Source organism: Rousettus aegyptiacus, unplaced genomic scaffold, assembly GCF_014176215.1.
Source record: "Rousettus aegyptiacus isolate mRouAeg1 unplaced genomic scaffold, mRouAeg1.p scaffold_m13_p_8, whole genome shotgun sequence".
In the NCBI taxonomy this organism is placed as follows: domain Eukaryota; kingdom Metazoa; phylum Chordata; class Mammalia; order Chiroptera; family Pteropodidae; genus Rousettus; species Rousettus aegyptiacus.
Window position 1 is genome coordinate 31,752,121 of NW_023416311.1, and position 22,783 is coordinate 31,774,903.

At 38.1% G+C, this 22,783-nt stretch overlaps 1 protein-coding gene across 1 annotated transcript in view; it reads right to left on the reverse strand.

The window, feature by feature from the left end:
• Positions 1 to 22,783, reverse strand: part of CCDC192 (coiled-coil domain containing 192) — a 171,168-nt gene that overhangs the window by 55,785 nt on the left and 92,600 nt on the right. Inside the window, exon 5 of the mRNA XM_016159025.2 lies at positions 5,805 to 5,937. Within this exon, the coding sequence (XP_016014511.2) occupies positions 5,805 to 5,937 (133 nt within the window). The remainder of the gene's footprint in view (positions 1 to 5,804; positions 5,938 to 22,783) is intronic.

Here is a 22,783-nt window from a genome sequence, read left to right on the forward strand (position 1 = left end):
GACTCTCAAGCTGACTGGCTGTGGAGTTTGGCCATGCCCATGGGGCATGAGCTGCTATTTGGGGACTGACCCCACTGAGATTCATTCCAACAGGCTCATGTACCTGGTGAGGCCTCTCTTTAGGGGTGACACTTATGGGGCTAGTCAGGAGGTACTCTGTTGTGATCTGACACAAGCCTCTGGGTGTGTTGGTTCTGGGGCCCTTTGGGAGGGGCCCCCATGTAGGTCAAATTCAGCTTTGGCTTTTGACTGTTTTGGGCTACCTAATGGGAGCTACAAAGCAATCCACAGATAGTTGCTGCTTGTGCTGAATCTAGAGGCAAGTGGGAGAAGCCATGCTACAAGTTGAGGTGGGTTACCCCCAGTACGGGCCTTGGGATGGCTCAGCAAAAGGACTAATGCACCTCAAGTCCCAAGGCTGTCATTTGCCTGTAAGTCTTCACAGCTGTAAAGTATAGGAGTTGGGGAGGGGGGACACTCAAGGAGTCACCAAAGTGAGGCCTACAGATTTCACCCAGCCAATACAGAATCAGGTTTTGCTCCCATGCTGAATTTGTGGCTTCCTATAAACATCTTAGATCACAGCAAGGCCAGCCACTGCCCACCTTAGGCCCGCAGACACCTGAGATCTGTTCATGAAATATTGTAGCTTAGGGCATGGCTTATGGCCTCCCACAAAAGTCTCTTCTGGGATGCACGGGCTGCATGTGGGCTGTGTAAGTTGAGGGCTGTTGTTTACTGTCAAAATCATGTCCCAGGGAAAGCACAGGCTGAGGGCTGGCTGCCCGGTAATGGGCCCACTGTAGGCAATTTGTGGGTTGGGTAGTGAGGGTCTCAGGGAGACATGGGGTGGAGCAAGCTAATCCATCAGGACAATAAAGATTGTTGCCAGTGCTGAACCCCTGGGATCCCGCAAAAGTCACCAATCACAGAGAGGCCAGCTGCCATCCACCTCGGGGCCACAGATCCCAGTGGTCCACCCAAGAGACACTGCAGTTTGGGCTGGCGCCAGTGACCCACCATCAAAACTCTCTCCTGTAATGTGTGGGCCATGCATGGGCATCATGAGCTGAAGGCTGCTGCCTGCCCATGAACACGTGACCCAGGGAAAGTGCAGAGTGGTGCTGGCTGCCTGGCAACAGCCCTGCTATGGGCAATTTGTGGGATGGGTGGAGTAGGGTCCCAGAGAGACACGAGGTGGAGTGGCCTGCTCTCACTGGGCCAATTTAGTGGTAAATTTAATGTGATCATGGGAGGAGGTGAACCCTATTTTTACCTAGCCTGCCATCTAGACCATAACTCACTCCCATGCTAACCATTTTAAAGTGTACAGTTCAGTAGGTTTATTAACAATGTTAGGCAACTAATGTCACTGTCTAATTCCAGAACATTATTATCACCCTCAAATCCCTGTTTCCTTAACACCTAGTTGCAATGGGAGCTTTAATCTTGAGGAAGTTTGCAGGAGGAGAGGTAAAAAAAAAAAAGAGGAATAGAAAGTTTGGGCTGAACACCTAAGGATGGATGTCTTGATGAAAGATGTTCTTTAAAATGTTGATTAGAGTTGGCTCTGGGGTGTTGGCAAAGATATTCTTAAGAGTACTTTCTTAAGAGTATAGGGCAGAAGCATTTGAGATCTTGCTCCCCAACACACATCATCAATTTGGCTCAAATAAATTCTTATTAAAAAATATATAGGACAGCAATAGCCTGACTCTTAAAATTAAGGGGATAATGTTTAAAAACAGTCTTGTGTCATTGAAAATTACTGATGCCAATTCTATTACAACCCTCCTTTCAAAATGTGGTTGGCTCAATTCAGACACTGAGTCCTGGATAAGCCCACCCGAGGTTGTACCTTCACTACCTGCGAGTGTCTTTTTAATGGGAATAAAACAAAGAGGTGACTTGGAAGTTGATATGGCTTTCACTCAGACATGCATGCAGGGATTAGATACCGTATTTGGTATATTAGCTGTGCATATTAAGAGAAATAAATTAAAAGAAAAAAAATCCAGAAGCGTGCAATCCCTTTATACGCTAGCTAAAAATCTGTAAACATGGTTCCTGATGTTCTGGTCAAACATAAGAGTTTTCATTATAGCAAGTGACTTAATGCTCATGAGCCATAAAAAAAGATTTAGTCAATAAGGTCTTTTGCAAAGTAACTTTGTCCTACTAAGCCAAAGGAAGCAAAAGATTTTGAAATTTAACCTTAAGTTCCTGCATACTAAGGTTTACCTAAAGGTAGAATCAAGCTCTGAAGGGATACAATAGGCATTTCACTGAATTCTGCTAGTAACTAAAGCTGTAAGCAATTCTGGTGCAGGCTATGGAAATGAAGTAAAGAATCTACCCTGGGCTGTGATTATTTGCACCAAGTAAAATCAACAAATAATACTCAGGCTGTAAGTAAATTTTCCTGCTATGCTTGTTTTATAATAAGGTGTTTTTCTTTTTCAGTTGAACTTACATTGACTTAAATCATTTCTTTTCCTGGAGGTAATTTAAGTACATAGCCAATGAAATCATTTACTGTGTTTATGTGAAAAAAAAAAAAAGTTTGAAACCTCACTGTTTCATCGACTTGAATATACTTAAAAGTATTCCTAATATTTTGGAACATTCCTCTGATCAGAGAAGCTAAATGGCAACCTAATATATATAGACTTAGAAAATGAACCAAACAAGGACAAAGATTTATCCCATATTTGGGTAAAAAGAAGTTCTAATTTATTTGGAAATATGTCATTAATCTGCTTGTTAGAATTGTAGGCATCAGTTTGTAAATATAACAGAGAAGTAGCTTTATGTTAATCCAGTTAATATGTCATTTATAATCAACACTTTTTCCCTGTCTTGCAATTTCAATCATTACAATAAGGCAGGACTTTAGAGTAGACGACTATGATGTCACTTGATGGAGGGTGGAACGGGACTCTTGTCCAAAAATAGTTCACTCTCAATTTATTATGGGGTCTGGAATTAGACATTTATTTCTTGGATCATAAAATTCTTTTGTTCACCAAGAAGCGTTTACTTAAAAACTACAAATATTCATGGATGGGTGATTCATTAAGCATTACATTATATTCGACCACTAGGTGAGAATGTATTGTATGTGTAGGTTTTGTCCTTCACTCTTTCTTTCCAGTAACAGGCTGTCCCTTCCTTTAAGGGAGCGCTTTTATCCCAATCCAGCCCTGTGCTTCTGGTAGTAGCTATCAATCAGAACATTCTCCTTCCCCAGCCTTATTTCCCTTGACCCCACCATGACCAAGGCTTGTCCAAACTTGTCCCTATCCTTGGCCTCAAAGATTAGTTCATGTGCCTGCATTAGTACCCAGCACAAGCCAGGACAGTGTTCTTCCTTATACTTTTCCAACTGGAGCTGGTGGAAAAAAATTTTTTTTTTCTCTTCTCCGGAGGACAAAAAACAGCCCATAGCTGCTTTTTGCTGTGTTTCCAAGTCTCTTCTGATATCCACTTAAGAGAATAAAGTTTCAATGCAGAGAGAAGCAGAGATGAGAGACACCAAGTAATATCTGAGACCCTGAATCCATTGGACTCCAAAACTAATAGCTTGCCCTTTCCTAGTTCAGTTACACTTGTGCCAATATCACCCTTTCTCCTTAAGCTATTATGACTGGGGCATCTGTCATTTGCAAACAAAGGTCTGAGAACTGAAAACAAACATTTTATAAAAGGACACAAGATAACTAGGGGTGGGGTAGTGTTCTGGTTGAGGAATGTGTGTGGGAGGTGGGTTGACTCTAATTGTTCTGTGGTTAAATGGGGGTCGTGTGTTAAAGTTACCGACAGCTTTTCAGACTTGACTCTCAAGTGAATTGAGAGGTAGGGCAAGGTGACCAAAGTCCCTGAGAATGAGAGCTAGTATTACTCTGGGGCCACAATGGCCTTGGCAATCTCCTGGGCTATTGAATTCAGGGTGAGGCTGCATGGGACCCAGGTGAGAATAAGAATGTGCAAATACCTGATTTAAGACCTTAGTCTAATATGTCAGTCTATTGACTCAGTTTCTCCACCAAATGAGAGAAGCGACATGTAGGTCCAAAAGGGAGTCACTGTTTTTAACCATAATTGACCTTGGAAAACTTATTTTATTTAAATCTTGTCTGTTCATAAAACATTAGTTTTTTGTTTTTTGTTTTCCCCCTATGCTGGTTGTTTTTAAAACAGGAATATAAAGAAAAAATGGGGCAAAGAAGGCAAGGTGGAATTTAATGTTTTCTATACTCTCTCAAACAATTGGAGTCCTGGTACCTCAGTATTATTTGACCTATCAAAGGTACAAAATTGTCATTAGACAGCAAATGATATTATTTTTGTAGAGTGAGAGTAATGAGAATTAGATATCTTGTAATAATATTTTTTTTTCCCACAAGATTACGAATACAGAGTAGCTGTTGAAAGCCTCTCTCAAGTGAGCTAGGGAACTTTCTCCAATGTACTATAAAATCAGTGTCAGCTTCTTATTATACAACTAATTTGAAATCTGGCTATGATACCTAAAGGTCTTATAAAGATCTTTAAATAGATAATATTCTCTAAGGATTTTAAGTTTTTAAGTTTCATGGTGGGGAAGGCAAATTCATAAACTATATTTTGTTCTGTGGAAAGAGAAAAACAAATTGACCTTCAGTATATGTCTCAAGGTTACTATGTTACATGCCATTTCAGCCCTGGGAAAGTACTATTTAAAACTGAAAATTAAAACCAAACTCATATTAAAAGTTTTTACCGTGTGGTCAGGATGCTGGGAGTGTCTCACTTTCTGAAGCCACCCCGTCGCCTACTTCCTCCTCCTCTGTTTATTTCCATGGTCCTCCTCTTACTTATGAGTAATAAAGGAAGCCAGAGTAAGAACAATGGCATGTTCCTGGCTTTAAAAGAGTGCCACACATCAGAGGAAGACATTTATCCCAGGGAACCACAGGTTTGCAAGAGATCCACCAGGCAGAAGGTGGTTTGATATCATTGCTACATAGCAGAGATTGAAATGGGCTGACTGTGTTAGAAATGCACAGGCACCCTGGGGTAGGGTAAATTCCTGTCTGGAGGCTGACTGGCCAGGTGATGCTCACAGGCATCTTGCCTGGGGCAAGGTTATCAGCATCTCTAAGCCTCTGCTTATTCTTGTAGGCTACATAAATGTACTTAACTTCTGAGAATTAAATACACGTGAAATACTTAACAAAATGCCTAGCACATAGTGTTAAATGTTAATATTATTGCTAAGAGTCTTTTAGAGAAGGCTTAAAAAAAAATCCAAACCAAAGTGGCTGTTAAAATTTTTCTGACCCACCAGATTTTATCTTCAACCAGACTTACCTGCTCGTTACTGGTTCATTTGTCTATTGTGTCTTAGTCTTTAAGCCTGTCTACATTTTTAGATGAGCTCCTCTCCTTGCCCCACTCCAGAGCCGCGTCCCCGGAGGCCTTAGGTCTTCCTCCCTGTCCCTGCCCTTCCCTCACTGCCACCCAGCTTGTGCAAAGACACTTATCAGATCTATTTCAGTCCAACTCTTCAGCTTCAGGCTTTCCTTTAAAGAACTGCTTATTCACTCATTCTCCGTCTCTCTTGTGGTGAAAGTGAACCCAGTATAAAGTTAGTAGTTGGTGCTGTGTCCATTCATGCAGGATGGAGGTCAGGCCAGGTCAGCATGCTGCTGGGCCAGTGTACTGCCTGGCACTATGACCTTGTTTTTTGCTTTGTTGCCAATAAAACTATATACATCACTCAGGACCATAGGCCCATGCAACTGTCACGTGCTAATACTGACCTCTAGGGGCTGGCGTTCCTTCAAATAGAGTCTTTATCTTCTCATTGAGTTCCAGGACTGTGATGGCAGCCTCTTGCTTAGCTGTTGCCAAATCAGTTTGTAGCTTTTTCAGTTTCCTTTTGTGCTTTAGTTTCTAAAAATAATGATAATAAAAGTTTCTGGAGACAGAAACATAAAAGGAATAAAAAGAACAAATGATGTCTGAACTAATATGGCCTTTGAAGCCAGGCTTAGATGAAATGCTCTCTGTTTATCTAGACTGAGCCCTACGCTCAGTCATGAAACTAACTGAGTGCATATGCTGTCAGAGCATTCAAATCCCCAGTGAGCAAAGCCTACTCTCTGCATCATAGTATCTTTTTATCTTCTTGAAGGGTTTTTAATCTGGATCTGAACCTTGTGTTTTGGTTGGTTATAATAGAGGCAATTAGAGAAAAACTCTAGTTGGCAGTTGGCATTTTGCCACTGAGGTACCAATGCCTAAAAGTATCTGATTTTTGTTCCAATCTGTAGGTAGACTCACACAAAACAGAGACTTGATTCTGTCATTTTTCATCCTAATACCATAATGGCTTGCATTCAAATAAATTCTAAAGGGTGTGATACTACCATGAAATGATGATGTTTATCGATATTTATTATGGTATCCGTGTAGGGAAAGTGATCAGGGCTAGGAATGGTGTTCAAGCAATAGGGGAGAGGAATTCCTTGTTATAAAATGATCCGATGGATGATATCTAAACCTTTAAACAGCTTTATTGGGAAGTCGATATGTAACCAAAGGATTCACCTTGAGACTTTACAGCTGGAAGGCTCCTTTTATGATTTCAAAGTGAATTTGATTTGTCAAAATTGGATTTATCTGCAACTATGAGGAAGTTATCTAGTATGAAAAGTGTGGCATCTGCACTTTTGTGCTGCTGCCTTTCCACTGAAGAGCTCACCTTGCCAAGTCTTTGTGGGCAGGTAATTAGGAAGCCCAGCAAATAAATCACTCACAGCTTTTATTAGACATAAATCTCAAAGATAGGAAAAGAAATGATTTTCACTCATCAGGGAAGACAGTGTTCTCCAGTATTTGAAAGGAGTACACTGGGGCACTAGGGAATCACTCCCCCGCCCCCCACTTTTTTTTTTTAGAGTAAAGCTAATGAAATTAGTTTATCAAAGATGGGATTAGATAGACACCGATCTCTCATTTTAAAGACAGGTTGTCTTCCAGACCCAAATAGGAAGATTAGGACTTCACAAAAGCTAATTAAATGACATACAGAAGGACTAAAAGAGAATGCATTACTCAAAGGAGAATTGTAGTCATGGAACTTCTTTAAAGGGAACTGGAGGGGTGGACTTTGGCAGGGTTCATCCTGTGCAGTCCAGGTGAGAGGTGCCCGGAGTCTTAACATGAGTGCCTGGTCTGTGTGGCAGTCCTACTGTGGTGGTAGTTAGTATTCACATGTTCATTTCATCATTGTACTAAGTATGAAATACCCTTTTGATGTCAGGCACCGTTCTGGCCAGCTGTTGAAACTTTGACGCTGATAAGGTCTCTGCTTCATACCACTAAGACCTTCTAACTAATTCCTTTCTTTTGTGTCTCCATCCACCAAAATCCTTCACAAGTTGGCCTCTCCTATAGATAGATTAGTTCAGGGAGAGACTGAGCTGATAAAGAAATGCACGCACCTGGGTATTTGATAGCTGTGTTTCTCATAATAAATTATTAAGTTGTCATGCTAATCTATACCTCCTCTCTTGTAAATTGGTTTGCATCAGCTTATTCATGAGAACCTTGTCCATCCCAGGCCTGTGGTGATAACAGATATGAGGCCCTGTGTGGTCATTAGCAAGCTTTCCCGATGCTACTTCAAGACTGCACCATGCTCAGATTTTTCACACTTTCCTTTTACCACTTAGAATTTCGGGCTAGAAAGTGAGAAGGGTACAGAAATAAAAATGAAGAAAGTGGAAGAAATGAGGAAAGGGATAGAAAGAGGGATTCAGAAGAGAGTCTAATTTAAAGCATCAGAAAAGAACTGATAATGATATGCATGCTAAAGTGTAGGGATTAAGTGTACTGATGAATACAATTTATATTGATATGCGTAAAAAATTAAAACTGGTTGATGATGGTAGAGAAACTGATAGATATGTGACAAATCGAAGATGGCAAAAATGTTAAATTATAGTATCTAGTTATTACGCATAAGGGTGTTTACAATAAAGTTATTTTGACTTTTCTGTATGTTTAGAATTTTTTATAATAAAATATAGGGAATAAAAAGAACTAAAGATTTAGTTTTCTTAATATGCCCCTACTTTAACTCTTAATAGATAGAATTCAAATTTTGAAATTATCTCACAACTATTTGTATGCAGATAAGTATTTTTCTAGAACCTTTTCTCAAAGTAGTCATGGATAGTAAATAAACAAAAGCAAAAATAAACGCAACTTGGTGAGAACTGTTGAATGATCTCTAGGTGCTGGCACCGTGTCACTAAGAAAAAGTCTTATCGAACTGCCTGTCCATTTTGACAGGAGGACTTGGATAGAGTGCAGGAACTCTGTGGAAAGACAGTGCTTCTCAATATCAGTTAAATGTTTTAGTTTTTAAATTTTAAAAAAAACTCATTTTTTTAAATTCTGATTTCCAAACCACCTTTTTGTTTTATGGTGATTTTATGTTCTGCCTCTTACTGTTGTTATAATTGTTATATATTTGCCTTATGATCTCAGAAAGAAACTGAGGATATTTAGTTTGGAGGAGACAGTATATAGGGGAGTCATGACATTTGGCTTCAATTATCTAAGGGGCTATTCCAGAGGAGAGGAAGTTAAGTCAAATAGCATTGTTCTAGAAATACCATGAAAACAATGGGAAGAAAACACTAGGAAGTAGATTTTGGCAAAGCATGGGAAAGGAACCTCCAACAGTCAGAGCTGCATCCATAACAAGACAGGATGGGTCCTGGCAAAGGCCTCGAGCTCTGGGAATGATCAAGCAGAGGCTGGATGAACATCTTCAGGCAGGCCCACTGTAACCTCTGGGACCTGGGTCAAGAGGTAATTGGAAGTCTGGCTTACCCCCAGCTCTTTCTACCTCTGGCTTCCCCCAGGTGCTGATGGGCACAGCACATACATGAATGGATACCTCTGTCCTCATAGTCTCTAAGGTGGGTGCAGTTTCTCAGAGATTCTTTAAGGATAATTCTGGTATTCGTGAGATATTAAATAAGAAGGTCCAGAAGCCCTCTAGGTCCCTTAGAATTCAAGAATAATGTGACTCAAAATGTACGGACTTTATTATTTAGCTATAAGGTAAAGAAGAAAAAGAAAAAATTTAAATTAAAAAAAATTGAATAAAGGACATAGATTGGTTACTTAAGGTTTCTGTTGGGCCCTTTCGGTTATTCAGATAAATTTTAAAATAGTTTTACATCTTTGTCTTTTTTTCTTCTCTGTAGACAGAACTGCTGTATGCTATTAATTTATAGCTCAAACCAAGCCCTTTGGGCATTTCTAAAAATTCAATTTGCCAACATGTTTTTATTAGTCATAGACATCAAATGATTTCAGCAATGATAATATTTTCCTTTGCTTTTTTGGCATTCTCTAGTCAGGCAACCAAAGTGTTGTACTTGAACCTAATGGAGTCTGTTATGGTCTCCTTAGTAACTAGGAGTTCCCCCTCGGTGATTACTGAAAGGATAGGAAGGCTTTATAGCTTGCAGATAAATTCCTATTACCTTGCTCTTTTCCTCCTTCTCCTGCATGGTGGACAGAGGGAGGAAATCATGTATTCGTGCAATATTTTGAAAAGGAAATATCTATCTGTATCACATTGCTGAATAGCTTGTATTATACCAAGTCAATGGGAATTAGAACGAATCAGGGGACTATATATAAAAGAGATTCAACACAGAATTGCCAGTGCTGTTTAAAATTTCTTGGTCTTTCCACATACTTTGAATCATGGCCTCAGATTCTAAGGCTGGGCTTTGTCTGTTATTGCCATGAGAAATAGGACCAGGCACATGACCTCTCCGGGCCCTAGATCCCTTTTCATGGAGCTGGTGCTGATTAAATGACATAATACATAAATGACAGTACCCAGTACTATGTTCGCAATGTAGTAGATATGTGTTTCTGTTTTTATCATTATTATTCCTTGAAACTCATCAGGGAAATTCTCAACTCTCCACCAAAACACTAAAGTATCTTTTCCAAAGATGTCACACTTTATACTTTACAAAAAATAAGATTTATTTATTACTTTATTGAAAGCAAGCAATCTGTCTTCTTTTCCTCTCCCTCTTCCTCTTCCTTCTCCACCTAAATTAAGTTATTTGCATGATTGCATTGATCTCCTCTTCATTTTGTATGGGTAGATTAAACTTAATGTTCTGAAAAGAGACATGCAAATATCCTTGATCCAATCTCCTGCCAGGGTTGGCTCAATGCCTAGGCAAAGTAAGTGGCTGCCTGTGTGGAATGATGTGAGAAACACTCACTGTAAGGCCCTACCTCTTGCTTCCTGTGGCACCTCTGTCTTGGGCCTACCAGCACATGATGGCTTCTTCCCACTTTGTCCGAAACCTACCCCATTCAGCCCACTCTCATTCACTTAGAGAACATATAGAATAAAGATGGGTTTTATCTTCAGAGGGCCACTGAAAATGCTATTAATAACATACAGAACAACAACAACAACAACACAAAACAAAACAAACAAAAAACAAAACAAAAATAACTTGGTTTTTAATACGGAAGACACAGGCAGATTTCTCCTTTCATTTCTCTTCTAGTAGTCCATTATTAATAATGAAACTGCTAAAAGTAATGGTAGCACTTGAATAAAACTGGGCTTAAAAAATCACTTTCGTGTTTCTTGTTTTATATTTATACTCTCCTCAGATGAATGTTTGAAAAATCCAGGAATGGCCAACATATTGCGCCATGTGTGTTCTTCCTTCTCCGTGGCAGATCTTCGATTTGGGGATTCTCGCACCCTGGGTTGCACACCTGGCTTCACGATCTTTAACCTACACTCCCAGCAGCCACCGTTCGTTGATGAAACCTAATTATCATCTATGTTAGTGTCTCTATTTTATAGGTGAGAGAGCTGAGGCCCCGGAGAGTTTGCGTAACTAGTCATGGTCTCTTAGTTAGTAAGTAGATAATTGATTGGAACAAAGGTCTTTTGATTCTAAATGCTTAGTTTTCTTTTCAGTGGTAACATGAGGCTTCACTAATACATAGCACCATTAATTTGTTAATTTACTTAAAGGTACTCTTTGATATTTGAGTTTGAGTAGCTCTAATTAGTAGAAATAGAAAGGCAATATAACAGACTTGGATTTAAAAGAGTACTATTGAAGTGTGATGGTAAGGCATTTACAGCAGGGGTTGTCATGATATCTTTAGAGAACCTTGGAAATAAAGGAAAGACTTGATGAACCCAGCTAAGGACTACCTGTGCCAGGTGTTCTGAGCCCTCTTAATGTCTCTCTTCAGAGGATTCTGACTCGATCCCGAAAATTGTGACCATTCTAGTCAGCTGAGTCATCTGAAGTGACAAAGAGTAGATCATAAGAATCTTTCTTACAAAATGCCTTGAATGATAGACAAAAAAAAAAAAAAAAAAAAAAAAAAATGCAAAATATAGCTTAGTCTTATTTCATTTAATAAAGTTGTAGGGGAACTAGTTGATACACAAACTCTCAGGCCTCATCGCAACTTTGACCGAGAGCTAGGCCCCCTGTGACCACTGTTCATATTTAATGGCCAAGGGCGTCAGACTTTAAAAATTACAGCTGACACTTTTCAGTTCTTTACAGTATCCCTTTCTTATAAGTAGATTATTTTATGTTATAATATGTTATAGGAATACAATTTAATTCTGATCCCCCTACCCAGAAGGTTTGGATTTTCTAATGAAAATAAGACAAAATCCCAGTAATTAAGCCAACTTCTTGACTCACTACAAGGGAAGAGTTTACTATTAGTTGGAGTCAAGGCTCCATTCTTTCCCTCTATGAGGTAATTAATTTTTAGAGATAGAGGTGGAGTTTGCCAGTATATGCTCTAGTTTCCAAAAATGCCTGTGTAAGTGTTTATGTAAGAGGAGTTACAAATTAATGCAAGATAAAGAGATAAACTTTACATTGGAGTCAATTCCAACGATAAGGTGGAACTTTCTAACAATAGAATTGTCCAAAAGTTTGAGTTTCTGCCCTAAAAGACAATAAGTTACCCTTCCTTGCATGTGGTATACAGACCATTACTGGGAAAAAAATCTGGAGAAGCTAACACTTACTGACCATCTATAATGTGATAGGCATAGTTCTGATGACTCTATATGTAATAGCTCATTTCATTTTTGTAGCAAACTAATGCCATAGGACTATTCTTAATCCCATTTTTAGATGCAAGTACTGAAGCACAGAGAGCTTTAAGTAACTTTCCCCAAATCAATTAGTGACACAATTCAAATATGAGCAGTCCAGCACCAGACTGTGCCTTCCATCACCATGCTGTACTTGCACATACCTCATCCCACTCAGCGTCCTACATTGTGGGGAGTTTGGATAAGATGACAGTTCCTCCTCTATAAATCCATTTCTTAAGGCAAGAAGTGTCTCACTTCTAATTACAAAGTTTTTGAGAAATGGGCTGACCTTCAGTACAAATTAGGAAATCAAAACAAAAATCATTAAATCTCAGATGACGCAGAATTGGGTGCAATCTTTGAAAACCAGACTGTCCAACCTTAGCATTTTCAAGATGCAAAAGTGGAAGCAGAGAGAAATGACATGATTTGCCCAAAGTCACAGCTAATAAAACTGCAGAAGCAGGACTCAAAGCCAGGTTTTCTGACTCTCTAGCTCAGTGTTCTTTTTTCTTTTTCTTTTTTCTTTTTTTTCCTACTATATCATGTTGCTCCTTGGCCATCAGAGCTGAAGTTCGGTGAAATAAATACATGATTGGAAACTGGAGCAGTAGCTAAGATCCCTGAGGACTAAGGTCCCAATGTTAAAAACAACAGTTATTTAGGCGGGCAGCCTTTCTTTAAAGTCATCCTCACACAGAGAACCAAGGAGGACTGGCCTTGGGTCATTCTATATAGTACATATCAGGGTTATATTTGAAAGAATGAAGAGGTTTTAGGTAATTGAGATCCTGCTAAATTCAAAGAAATAAGCTGGATCAATGTCTACCAGCCAACCTGCCTTCATATAGCATTAGAATATCTGTACTCAGTCATATAAGCCATTTCTGAGATGAAGGGCTACTGCTAGTATGCTCTTTTTGTGTGTGTGCTAGTGTAACCCCCGTTCTTATCCATAAACATTAATCAGGCTTACCATCAAGAAAGAAAGGAGCTACAGTGCAATAAATAAGTTTTTCTGTTACTGGCTAAGCATGGCACAAAAGAAACCAAAGCGTTCAATACCAAGGTCTTTTGAAAAGAAAAATAGTAAGTGCCTGATAAAGCCAAATCTACTTTTTGGTCTTACGATCTCAAAGCACACACTGAGAACAGAGAGAAGTGCGTTGTCACACCTAACAGAGCCTGGTACGAAGCTGTTTTCCAGTCCAATCCTCCCTGGGGGATAGAGAGAGCCCAAAGGGCCAAAGCTGTATATGAAGCAATTTCAGTTTCTCAGCCCCACCTCAACAAGTGTTGGCATCATTGGCAAACAGCCACAAGAAGTGACGCGGGAAGAAGAAAGCAAAAAACAGAAACCAGAGAGGACGGAATACACAGGTGTTGAGAAAGAACTCCCATACCTGCCTGGTGAAAGTGCTGCTAAGCTCCTCTAATATGAGTATAAAAAACAAGGCGCTTTTTCTCTACAAAAACTTTATAATTGGGTAGATATTTGTTTTTTCGTTTTTATTGTTGTTGTTATTTTGTGCCCATCGATCCTTTTGAACTTGACTGAGGCTGCCTTCTGGGAGGAGATTGGTAGCTATTGGCCATCTGTGACTTATCTTGAATCATAAAGCAAAGGCACATGTTTAAGAATGGGAAAATTGTGATTCTGAAGCACCACAGTGCTTAAATCGCTTTGAAGGATTTTCTAATGGTAAAGAAAATCTAAGTTAATCTTCCCAGTAAATATCACTCTCCTTCAGAAACTCTGCTTTGCCCAGAAAACAGGCAAATTAAAGGGGATACAGGCTCAGTGAGCATAAAGAGCTGGCCTTAAAACAACTCAACAAATGATAAAGAAATATAAGTAAAGAAAAGGAAAATTATCATAAGAGAAATGATCTTATTTAGCATTGAATGGCTTTGGACAGCATACAAGAGAAATTAGAGAAAGCAAAGTGGAAAGTTTTCTGTGATATGTATTATTTTTCCCATGAAATACAATGTTTATAAAAACTGCTGCTTTCTTAATGCAGAGTTGAAACAATTTTACAGCAGGAATTTCTAGGTTTAAAGTGAAATAGATCTGGTTTCATATAAAGAAGTATGTGTTAAAAGTAAGAGAGCGAAGGTACGGGTGAATGTTTTGTAAACTGCTGAGAGGAATGATATTAGTTAATATTGTTACTGCTATTATGATGTTAGGACTTTTCTTCTTTATAAGCAGAACTTCTGAGACAGTGGTTCTTGGCAATGAATTATGAGCACAGGGCTTTATAGTAATATCTGTTAGTTAAATATAAGCTCCAATTAAATGAGTAATTTGTCAATCCTTTTCAATTGCTTTAATCTGGTATATGTCTGGAAACAAAAGTAGTTTCATAAGAGGCAAAAATCTCAAGTCTAGTTTCCCCCTAAGAAATTTAAAGCTTCTAATTAGATTCATCACAAGCAATGTTTGACAGTTAATTTGGCTAAGGATGGTGAAATGCATTTGAAGAAACCACCAGAAATTAAAGCGTCAAACTTGACTCCTAGCTCAAGATGTGATTTGCCTTTTTGACTCTTACTTGAAAGGGAAGATTCACTCGAATATTAAACTAATTGGGCAATATAAATTCAAGTGGATAGAAAAAATTAATAAAGCAGATGGTGGGAAGTCACAACCATTTAGTACTACCAAGCCACAGAATCAGTGCTCTGTAGTCTGTATATGCTGAGACTAACTACTTTTATCTAGAAGCTCAATGATATTTAATGGTTCAGTTGTTATTGCTACCCTAAAAATTCCCTTTTTTGCTTTTCCTCTTCTCAGTTCTTTCTCAGCTATCCATTATAATAAAGAGAAAAATCGTATTGTAAAAAAGACTAAGAGGGGACAGCAAATGTCTCTGAAACTGTGTCTTCGCCTTCAGTTGGATTAACCAAGTTTTTCAAGATGATATAAGTACAAAGCGAAGAAAAAAGTTGATGTTCTAATAAATTACAAACGTACAATCTTCACCACTATAAATATAATCCAGTGATTAAAACTGAATTACCTTAAAGTTTATTTGTCCAAGAGCTACAAGGCCAGGTCACTTCGGGGGATCTAATTGCAAAGGCATTTTGTAACCCCTCCACACTTCTGTTCTTATTCATGCTTTCTTATCAATGTGTGCTGATGATGCATGTATGACATTATATCTCCATTACATAATAGTCACGAGGATGTTAAATATGAAATACAGTAGATAACATTGTAATAACTGTCGGGTGGGTACTAGACTTATTGGAGGGAATCATTTCATAAGTTAAATAAATATCTTCTATGCTGTACACCTAAAACTAATATAATATTGAATGTCAACTGTAATTGAAAAAAATTTTTAATTAAAAACAAAGGTTTATAGTGTAAGTTGCCCCAGTGGTCAAGGATGGAATTACAGGAAAGCTCTAAGGGAGAGACTAAGCTAATGATTGTCAGATTGTAAGATTTTAGTTAAGAAACACGGGGGTGATTTTGTTGCAATATTAGAAACCTGAGTATCTTTTCATCAAATAACCACAGATTACGACATCATCAATACTAAATAAAAAGTACATCATAAACCTTTAAAGATGATGGTAGAAATAGCAGTGGTTTACCACACCTGCTAACTTCCACACTAAAAATTGTCAGCCCGGTTCCACGGAGGCAGCTTAGCACCTGGGGAAATGGTCTGGATATTAAGCAGTTTCATTCTTCATTCTCTACATTCCAGCTGTAACTTTAGTTAATTTTTTTTTGTCTTGTCCTTCTCCCTATTTAGAGAAGCTGCTTCATTCATGCCATGAAGCCACATTTCATAGGTGGAGAGATGAGGATATTTGAATTTACATATCATTATTTTCAATAGTCCTTAGAACAAAAATTTAATTTCTGAATCTGATACTGCATGTGAGTTGGGTTATGTGCATGCAAGATGAGGTTGCAAAGGTATAATCCAATAAAAGAAGTGTTTGTCACTTGTAAATAGCATGCAAAGAGTCAGGGAGGAAAAGGTGTGGTGATGATGTGAATTTTTGCTATGTAGATATTAGCAAGTTTCAGATTGCATATTTTAACAAGTCTAGACAAATGTCCTTGCTACAAAACAAGTCATTAAATTCGAATTGTAACTTGGTTTTGTTGGACTCAGGAATCTGTCTCTTACTTCACTTTCCAGCAAGGTACTTTCTTTAATTTCCTTAAGAAAGCTAGCAGTAAAAAGATAACACATAAAGCTGAACTCCTAAACAGGAACTTTTAGATTGGAAAGTCCTGTCTTGTAGACCTTTAAGCCTGTTCCCATCAATACGCCCTTGGTCTCTAAGATATGCAAGGATAACTGGTGGGAAGGGGAACATGCCAACTGGGCTTAAAGCCACTTGCATCATCTCTCGCTAGTGACTTGTGGTGTCACAGCTTCCCAGAGTCTGAGATTATAAGATTTAGGAATAATCAGATGAGTTATTCATCAGGAATAGGTTGAAGATATCTCAAGTTTTACAAATGATGAGTTACCTGTTCTGAAATGATGAGTTACCTGTTCTGATCTTGACCCAGAAAACCCATAGGAGTCATATTTGATACATTCTGCTTTAGACTCAAACTTTTAGGGAATCTTTAGTAATAGTGGAAAAAGCATTGGCCCGACAGGAGGTCACCCAGATCTGGAAATGTCAGATCACCAGAAATACATCCTTGGGACACCCTAGACTAAATCTGATCCTGCCCCCAGAATAAGAATGAGGCTGACCAAAGCCATTTAAGTTTCTGTGAAACTAAAACTCAGGAGACGTGCGACAAATGCTTTTCGACAGTCTAAAAGAATGAAGAGATGAATAAGAAGCTTCCTAATTTTGCCAAGTATCATGTGTTAAAGTCAAAACTGACTTGCACTTTTTCTAATTTCAATTCTGTGGTGACCTACCTAAACTGACAATACCAATTACCTAGTCACAAATGTACTGCACTTGGTTTTTCAACCAGAAGACATTTTTTTTCCTTTTTAATTGTAGTAAAATATATATCATGAAATTTACCATCATAAACATTTCTAAGTGTTAAGTATGTGTACTTTGTTGTGCAACCAATCTCTAGAATTTTTTTTTTTTAATCTTGGATAACTGGGACTTTCTACCCATTAAATAACAACTTACCATTTCTCCTCTTTTTAGCCCCCTGGAAAACACTCTGTTTCTATAAATCTTACTACTCTGGTACCTCATATAAGTAGAATCGGACAGTATTAGTCTTTTTTTGACTGGCTTTTTCACTTAGCAGAATGTCCTCAAAGTTCATCCAATGGTTAACATGTGTCAGAATTTCCTTCATTTTTAAGGCTCAGTAATATTCCATTGTATGTATGCATCACATCTTGTTTGTCCATTCATCCATTCTTGGACACATGGGCTGCTTCTACCTCCTGACTATTGTGTGGAAGACATTTCCTGAAATAGCGATCATAGTAGTACAACAATTGCAATATTTGCCTTTCCTAGATGAACTGAAACTTCATTTTTTAATTTCAAGTTACATTTTAATTTCCAGAAAGGTTTACTTTTTATTTTTATTGTCAGCTAAGTATATTGGTTCCAAATTGGGAACACATTTAGAAGCTTTCTCTTATCTTATTAAATAATTTTGGTAAGATAATTTCTATCACAGACTTCTAAATTAGGCATTCTTTTTATGTCTGGTATAAGGTCTTCCTTCTTTTCTATAAAGAAAAGGTCTACTGTCAATAGAAAATGCAAAACCCTGTTGGCAGACAAACAGGCTTGGGGGCATCAAGCAGACATAGCTCAAGAATGCAAAACTTAAGAAATAGGTAAATTTTGATAGATATCCAGTGGTTGTTTAAAAAGAAACATATAGGAGATTATTATCAGACAAATGAATTCAGTGATGAACCTCTCTCTCTCCTTCACCTGCCCTTTTTAAAACGGGGTTGTTAAGGCTTCCTCTCCTGTTCTATAGTTTGACAACTGCACATCGGATCCAACTGAAAAGCTTTTAAAAAAATACATCAGCTCGAGCTTCTCTCCAGTCCTGCTCAATCAGAATTTGAGAGAGTTTGGGTGCAGGACTGGTAATCGGCTTTTAAGCTTTCTGGGTGGTCCTGATGTGCACATCTGTAAAGGTAGATTAGAGGAGTATCTATAGAGAAGAGCCAGGTGCTGGCCACAAAAGCAGTATGAGAGTCCTGTGGACACATGTTTATTTCTATACAGGAGGGCAGTTAGGTAGGCATGAGTGTGAGTTGGAAAAGTGCAGGCAGTAACAACTCCAGAAGTTGCAGATGGGGAGGTTTCTGTGAAGGTCTGTCAAGAATATATATGTCCGCATTTTTTACATAGATGGCCAATTTCAGCTGCAGAAAGAAAAGACTTAGTGGGATAAAGGAATCTTAGGTTTTGGAAATTATATTATGGTATGGCAGTATAGTTAAAGAATTTGTGGAATACTAGGGTGGCTCTGTAGTGTAGGGGTTAGCATGTCTGCTTTACATGCAGACAGTCCTGGGTTCATGCCCCAGGTGGAGCCATGGAACATATTCCAGGTGTGCCAGGCCCGGGTGCAGGGTGTGTGTGGGAGGAGATGCTCTGCCTTCAGATATCCAGTTCTTAAGGGGAGATGGCAACATTCATAGGTCAGGGGTGGAAGTGTGTGTGTGTGTGTGTGTGTGTGTGTGTGTGTGTGTATGTGTGTGTGTGTTGTGTTGTGTTGGGGGGACGGGGGTGGGAAGAATTAAAGACGGGGAAGAAAAGAATTTGTGGAATACTCTCTTTCTTAGGGTAAATATGAAGAAATAGTAATCAAAGTACCAAACTGCACTGGGCCATTCAAAGCTCCAACATTCCCCCACCTCTTACTTGGAGAAGAACATCTCGGTCCTTCTGAACCTTATTTCCCACCCACAACTCCCTGGGAACTCTTTGCAGGTCACAACAGCTAGAAAAAATTCCCATACTTGTTTTCACACTCATTGCATTGTTCAAAGTTATTTTAATGACTTCATAAGCTTCAAAGAAATCTAGTAGGAAAATTCTAAGTTCTGTTCCCAACTCTGTCAACAACATAGTAATCTGAGGCAAGTGCCTTGATGTTCCTTTTCTCTAATGAAAAATGGAATTTTTGAAAGCACCTCAGGGTTTATATATGATGAATTAACTCACCCTGATTAAATCCTTTGAGCCTCAAATGTTCAAAGTAACCTAGGTGGAGAACAGAGACAATGAAAAGAATACTCCAAGGAAATCTCCTTTTTAAAGTTTTTTTAAGCTTATTACTTGAAAAGTAATAATATGTTTTTTAAAAAGTAACTCACACCTTTTAAATATTTTAAATCCCTTCATAATCCCTGTGTGCACTTAACTCACACAGCAGAAAATAAAAATAAATGTAATTTCTGTGGCATAAAATATCTCAAAGCTCTTTGCTGCCTAGCCTAATTTTTGTCCATTATAAGGGGGAAATTTTTATGGAACCTCAAAGTGCTACAAGGTATTCTAATATATGAAAAGGAAGACTCTTAAGTCATCTGAAAAGGTTTAATATGGAGTATAGTTACTAGTCAGTTTTCGATCATTTGTATTGCTTCTGGTTTTTTTTTTTTTTTTCCTATCTAAAACTGGAGTCACTGCATATTTTCAACAAGAGAAAATATCTTTAATTGGTTCTCTATTCTTTTGTCAATCTTTTTATTTTTCAATGGGATTGTTATTACTTTCTTCTAGGTTTGAGTAAATGGGAAGAAATCTGTAAATTTGTTAAGGAATTATACTAAAGTGGTATTTCTGTCAACCTGGGAGAGCCAAATGAGCATATCAACAAGGGTTGAACGTTTCTACTGGACTGATCCCAACTTTCCAAGCACATAATCTACTGAAAAACTTTTTAGTCTAAAACTTTTGAGGACATGTTTTTCTGACCAGGTTAAACATTCCAAAGCAGATAAAATTTTAAGAGAGAATCTAGCTCATTAGAGAGAGAGCTGGTTTTCTGAGATTCTTAATAATTTAGTTAAGCTCAACAAATGTTATCTACAGTGTGCCAGCCTCTGAGCCAGATGCTGAGAATACAAAGATAAAGGATAATCCCTTCCTTTTGGAAGCTGTTGTCTTGTGACAACATGTTTTAAGGCACAGTATGTATTGGGTCCTCTGGGAGCACAAAGGAGGGCCTTTTGTACTGCCTAGAGGGTCGAAGACTCTTTCTAGAGGAGATAATGCCTGAGCTGAATCTTGAAACATGAATAGAAGTTAGACAGTTTTGGAAGAAAGAGGTACAGGAATGAGGTCATTTTAGTAGGCACAAGACTGAAGTTCATAAACATAGTCTATATTGGAAACCTCATGAGGTCAAGTTCAAGACATTGAGATAAAAAGCAGGAGGGATAAAGGCTGGATCATGAATGATCTTTTACATAGTTCTAGGAACTTTGGGCTTTATCGTGTAGAGAATGGAAGGATTTTAGGCTTGAACAAATACATGCTATAGATAGACTACCCTGATAGTATGAGGTGGGTAGAATTTTAAGGGAGAAAGTTAGATACAGAGATTTCAGTTTGAAAAGGTTTCCAATGGTTCAAGTGAATTGGGTAGTAGTAAGAAGACAAAAATATGTAGGAAGTAAAACTGAATTTGAGCAATTGGCTTGTGTTTGTGGGGTGTGAGTGGGGCTCAGTGGTGAAAAAAAAAGTATTAAATTCATAAATGCAATTATTTTAAAATTTTTATGTATGATTTCTAAACTTTGATGTCGTTGAGAATTACCTAGTGAGCGTTAAAAATGCCAATCCAGATTGTTGATTAAGATGACAAATTTGATTGATTTGGAAAGACATCCTTTTTTACTCAAGTCATATGGTAGTACAGAAACATATACTACAGACCTAAAAACTTACATAAAAAGCTCCAAACCAGGAAAGTAAAATATCTGAATATTAAAAAGGCAATGGGAACTCAAAATAAGTCTGCAATCTTTAACAAGAATAGAAATGAAACAGCCTGCAGGGGTATTATGAGAAGACATAAACCTTAGAGTGGAAGCTATAATGGTCAGTTGGAATGGGAATCAAACCTCTCTGCCCTTGTGCATAGTAAGGGACTGAGATGGGGCTGTCCTTCTCCTGCATGTAACCTTGAGTTGGGAAGAGAATTTTCAGTTGAGAAAAATGGTTGAAGACACATCACCCACCAACTCAGAGATATTGCAAGAATGTAGAAACTGGGTGACAAAGAAGACACCCTGGAGAATTTGAAACCCAAGTCCATGTCATGTATGATTTATGGTTCTGGTTCACATTTATCTTATACAGAAACTATGAGCCAAAAATTATTTTAAAATGGTTTATATAATGAAACATAAAGGCTTCTAAGAGCAGTGCACTTGGAACTGAGTTTTAGGAGCTTCCAAGGAAACAATCCCCAGTGAAGATAAGCTCAGAGACTAAAGTTACAGAAGCACAAAAGTTGACACTGCATTGAGAGTGAATGTATCAGCATACATAGCAAATAGAACTCATACCCAGGAACTACTAATAAGAGGAATCCGAAAGGGTTTTTAATGTTCAAAAATAACTTCAAAAATCAGAAGACAAGAATTAGGCATTATGGATAAAAAAAAATAATAATAAAACAAGTACGAAAAATTAAAAAGAATCAAACATTTTTTAATTGTTTATTGTGGTTACATTGGTTAATATAATTAGATAATTTTCAGGCATACATTTCAGATGTACATAATTTGACATCTATATATTCTATTGTGTGATTACCACCCAGAGTCCAGTTTCCTTCAGCTACCATATATTTGACCCCCTTTTACCCTATCTACCTCAACCCTCCTCCTCCACCCGCTACCCTCTGGTAACCACTAGTCCATGGTAACCATTGTCCATTTCCCTGAGTCTCTGTTTGTCCTGTTCATTTGTTGTTTTTAGGTTTGTATCCCACATATAAGTGATATCATGTGATTTTCAACTTTTCCTGTCCGGTTGTTGCAAATGACAGTATTTCATCTCTTCTTATGGCTAATATTCCATTGTATATATGTACCACAGCTTCTTTAGCCAATCATCTATCATAGGACACTTCGGTTGCTTCCACATCCTGGCCACTGTGAATAGTACTGCTACGAAAATCGGTGTGCAAATATCTTTTTTGATATGGGTTTTCAAGTCTTTGGGGTAAATACCCAGTACAAGGATTGCTGGATCATATGAGATCAATTCTTAGTTTTTTGAGGAAACTCCATACTGTTTTCTATAGTGGCTGTGCCAATTCGTAGTCTTCCTTTTCCTCTGCATCCTCTCCAACATTTGTTATTACTTGTTCTGTTGATTATAGCTATTCTAACAGGTGTGAGATGGTATCTCATTGTGCTTTTGATTCGCATTTTCCTAATAGCTAGTGATGTTGAGCATCTTTTCATATATTTGTTGGCAGTTTGTATGCCCTCTAGGGAGAAGTGTCTGTTCAGGTCCTTTGCCCAATTTCTGATTGGATCATTTGTTTTTTTGTTATTATTGAGTCATATGAGTTCTCTGCATATTTTGGATATTAGGCCCTTATCAGAGGCTCAAGTAAACATT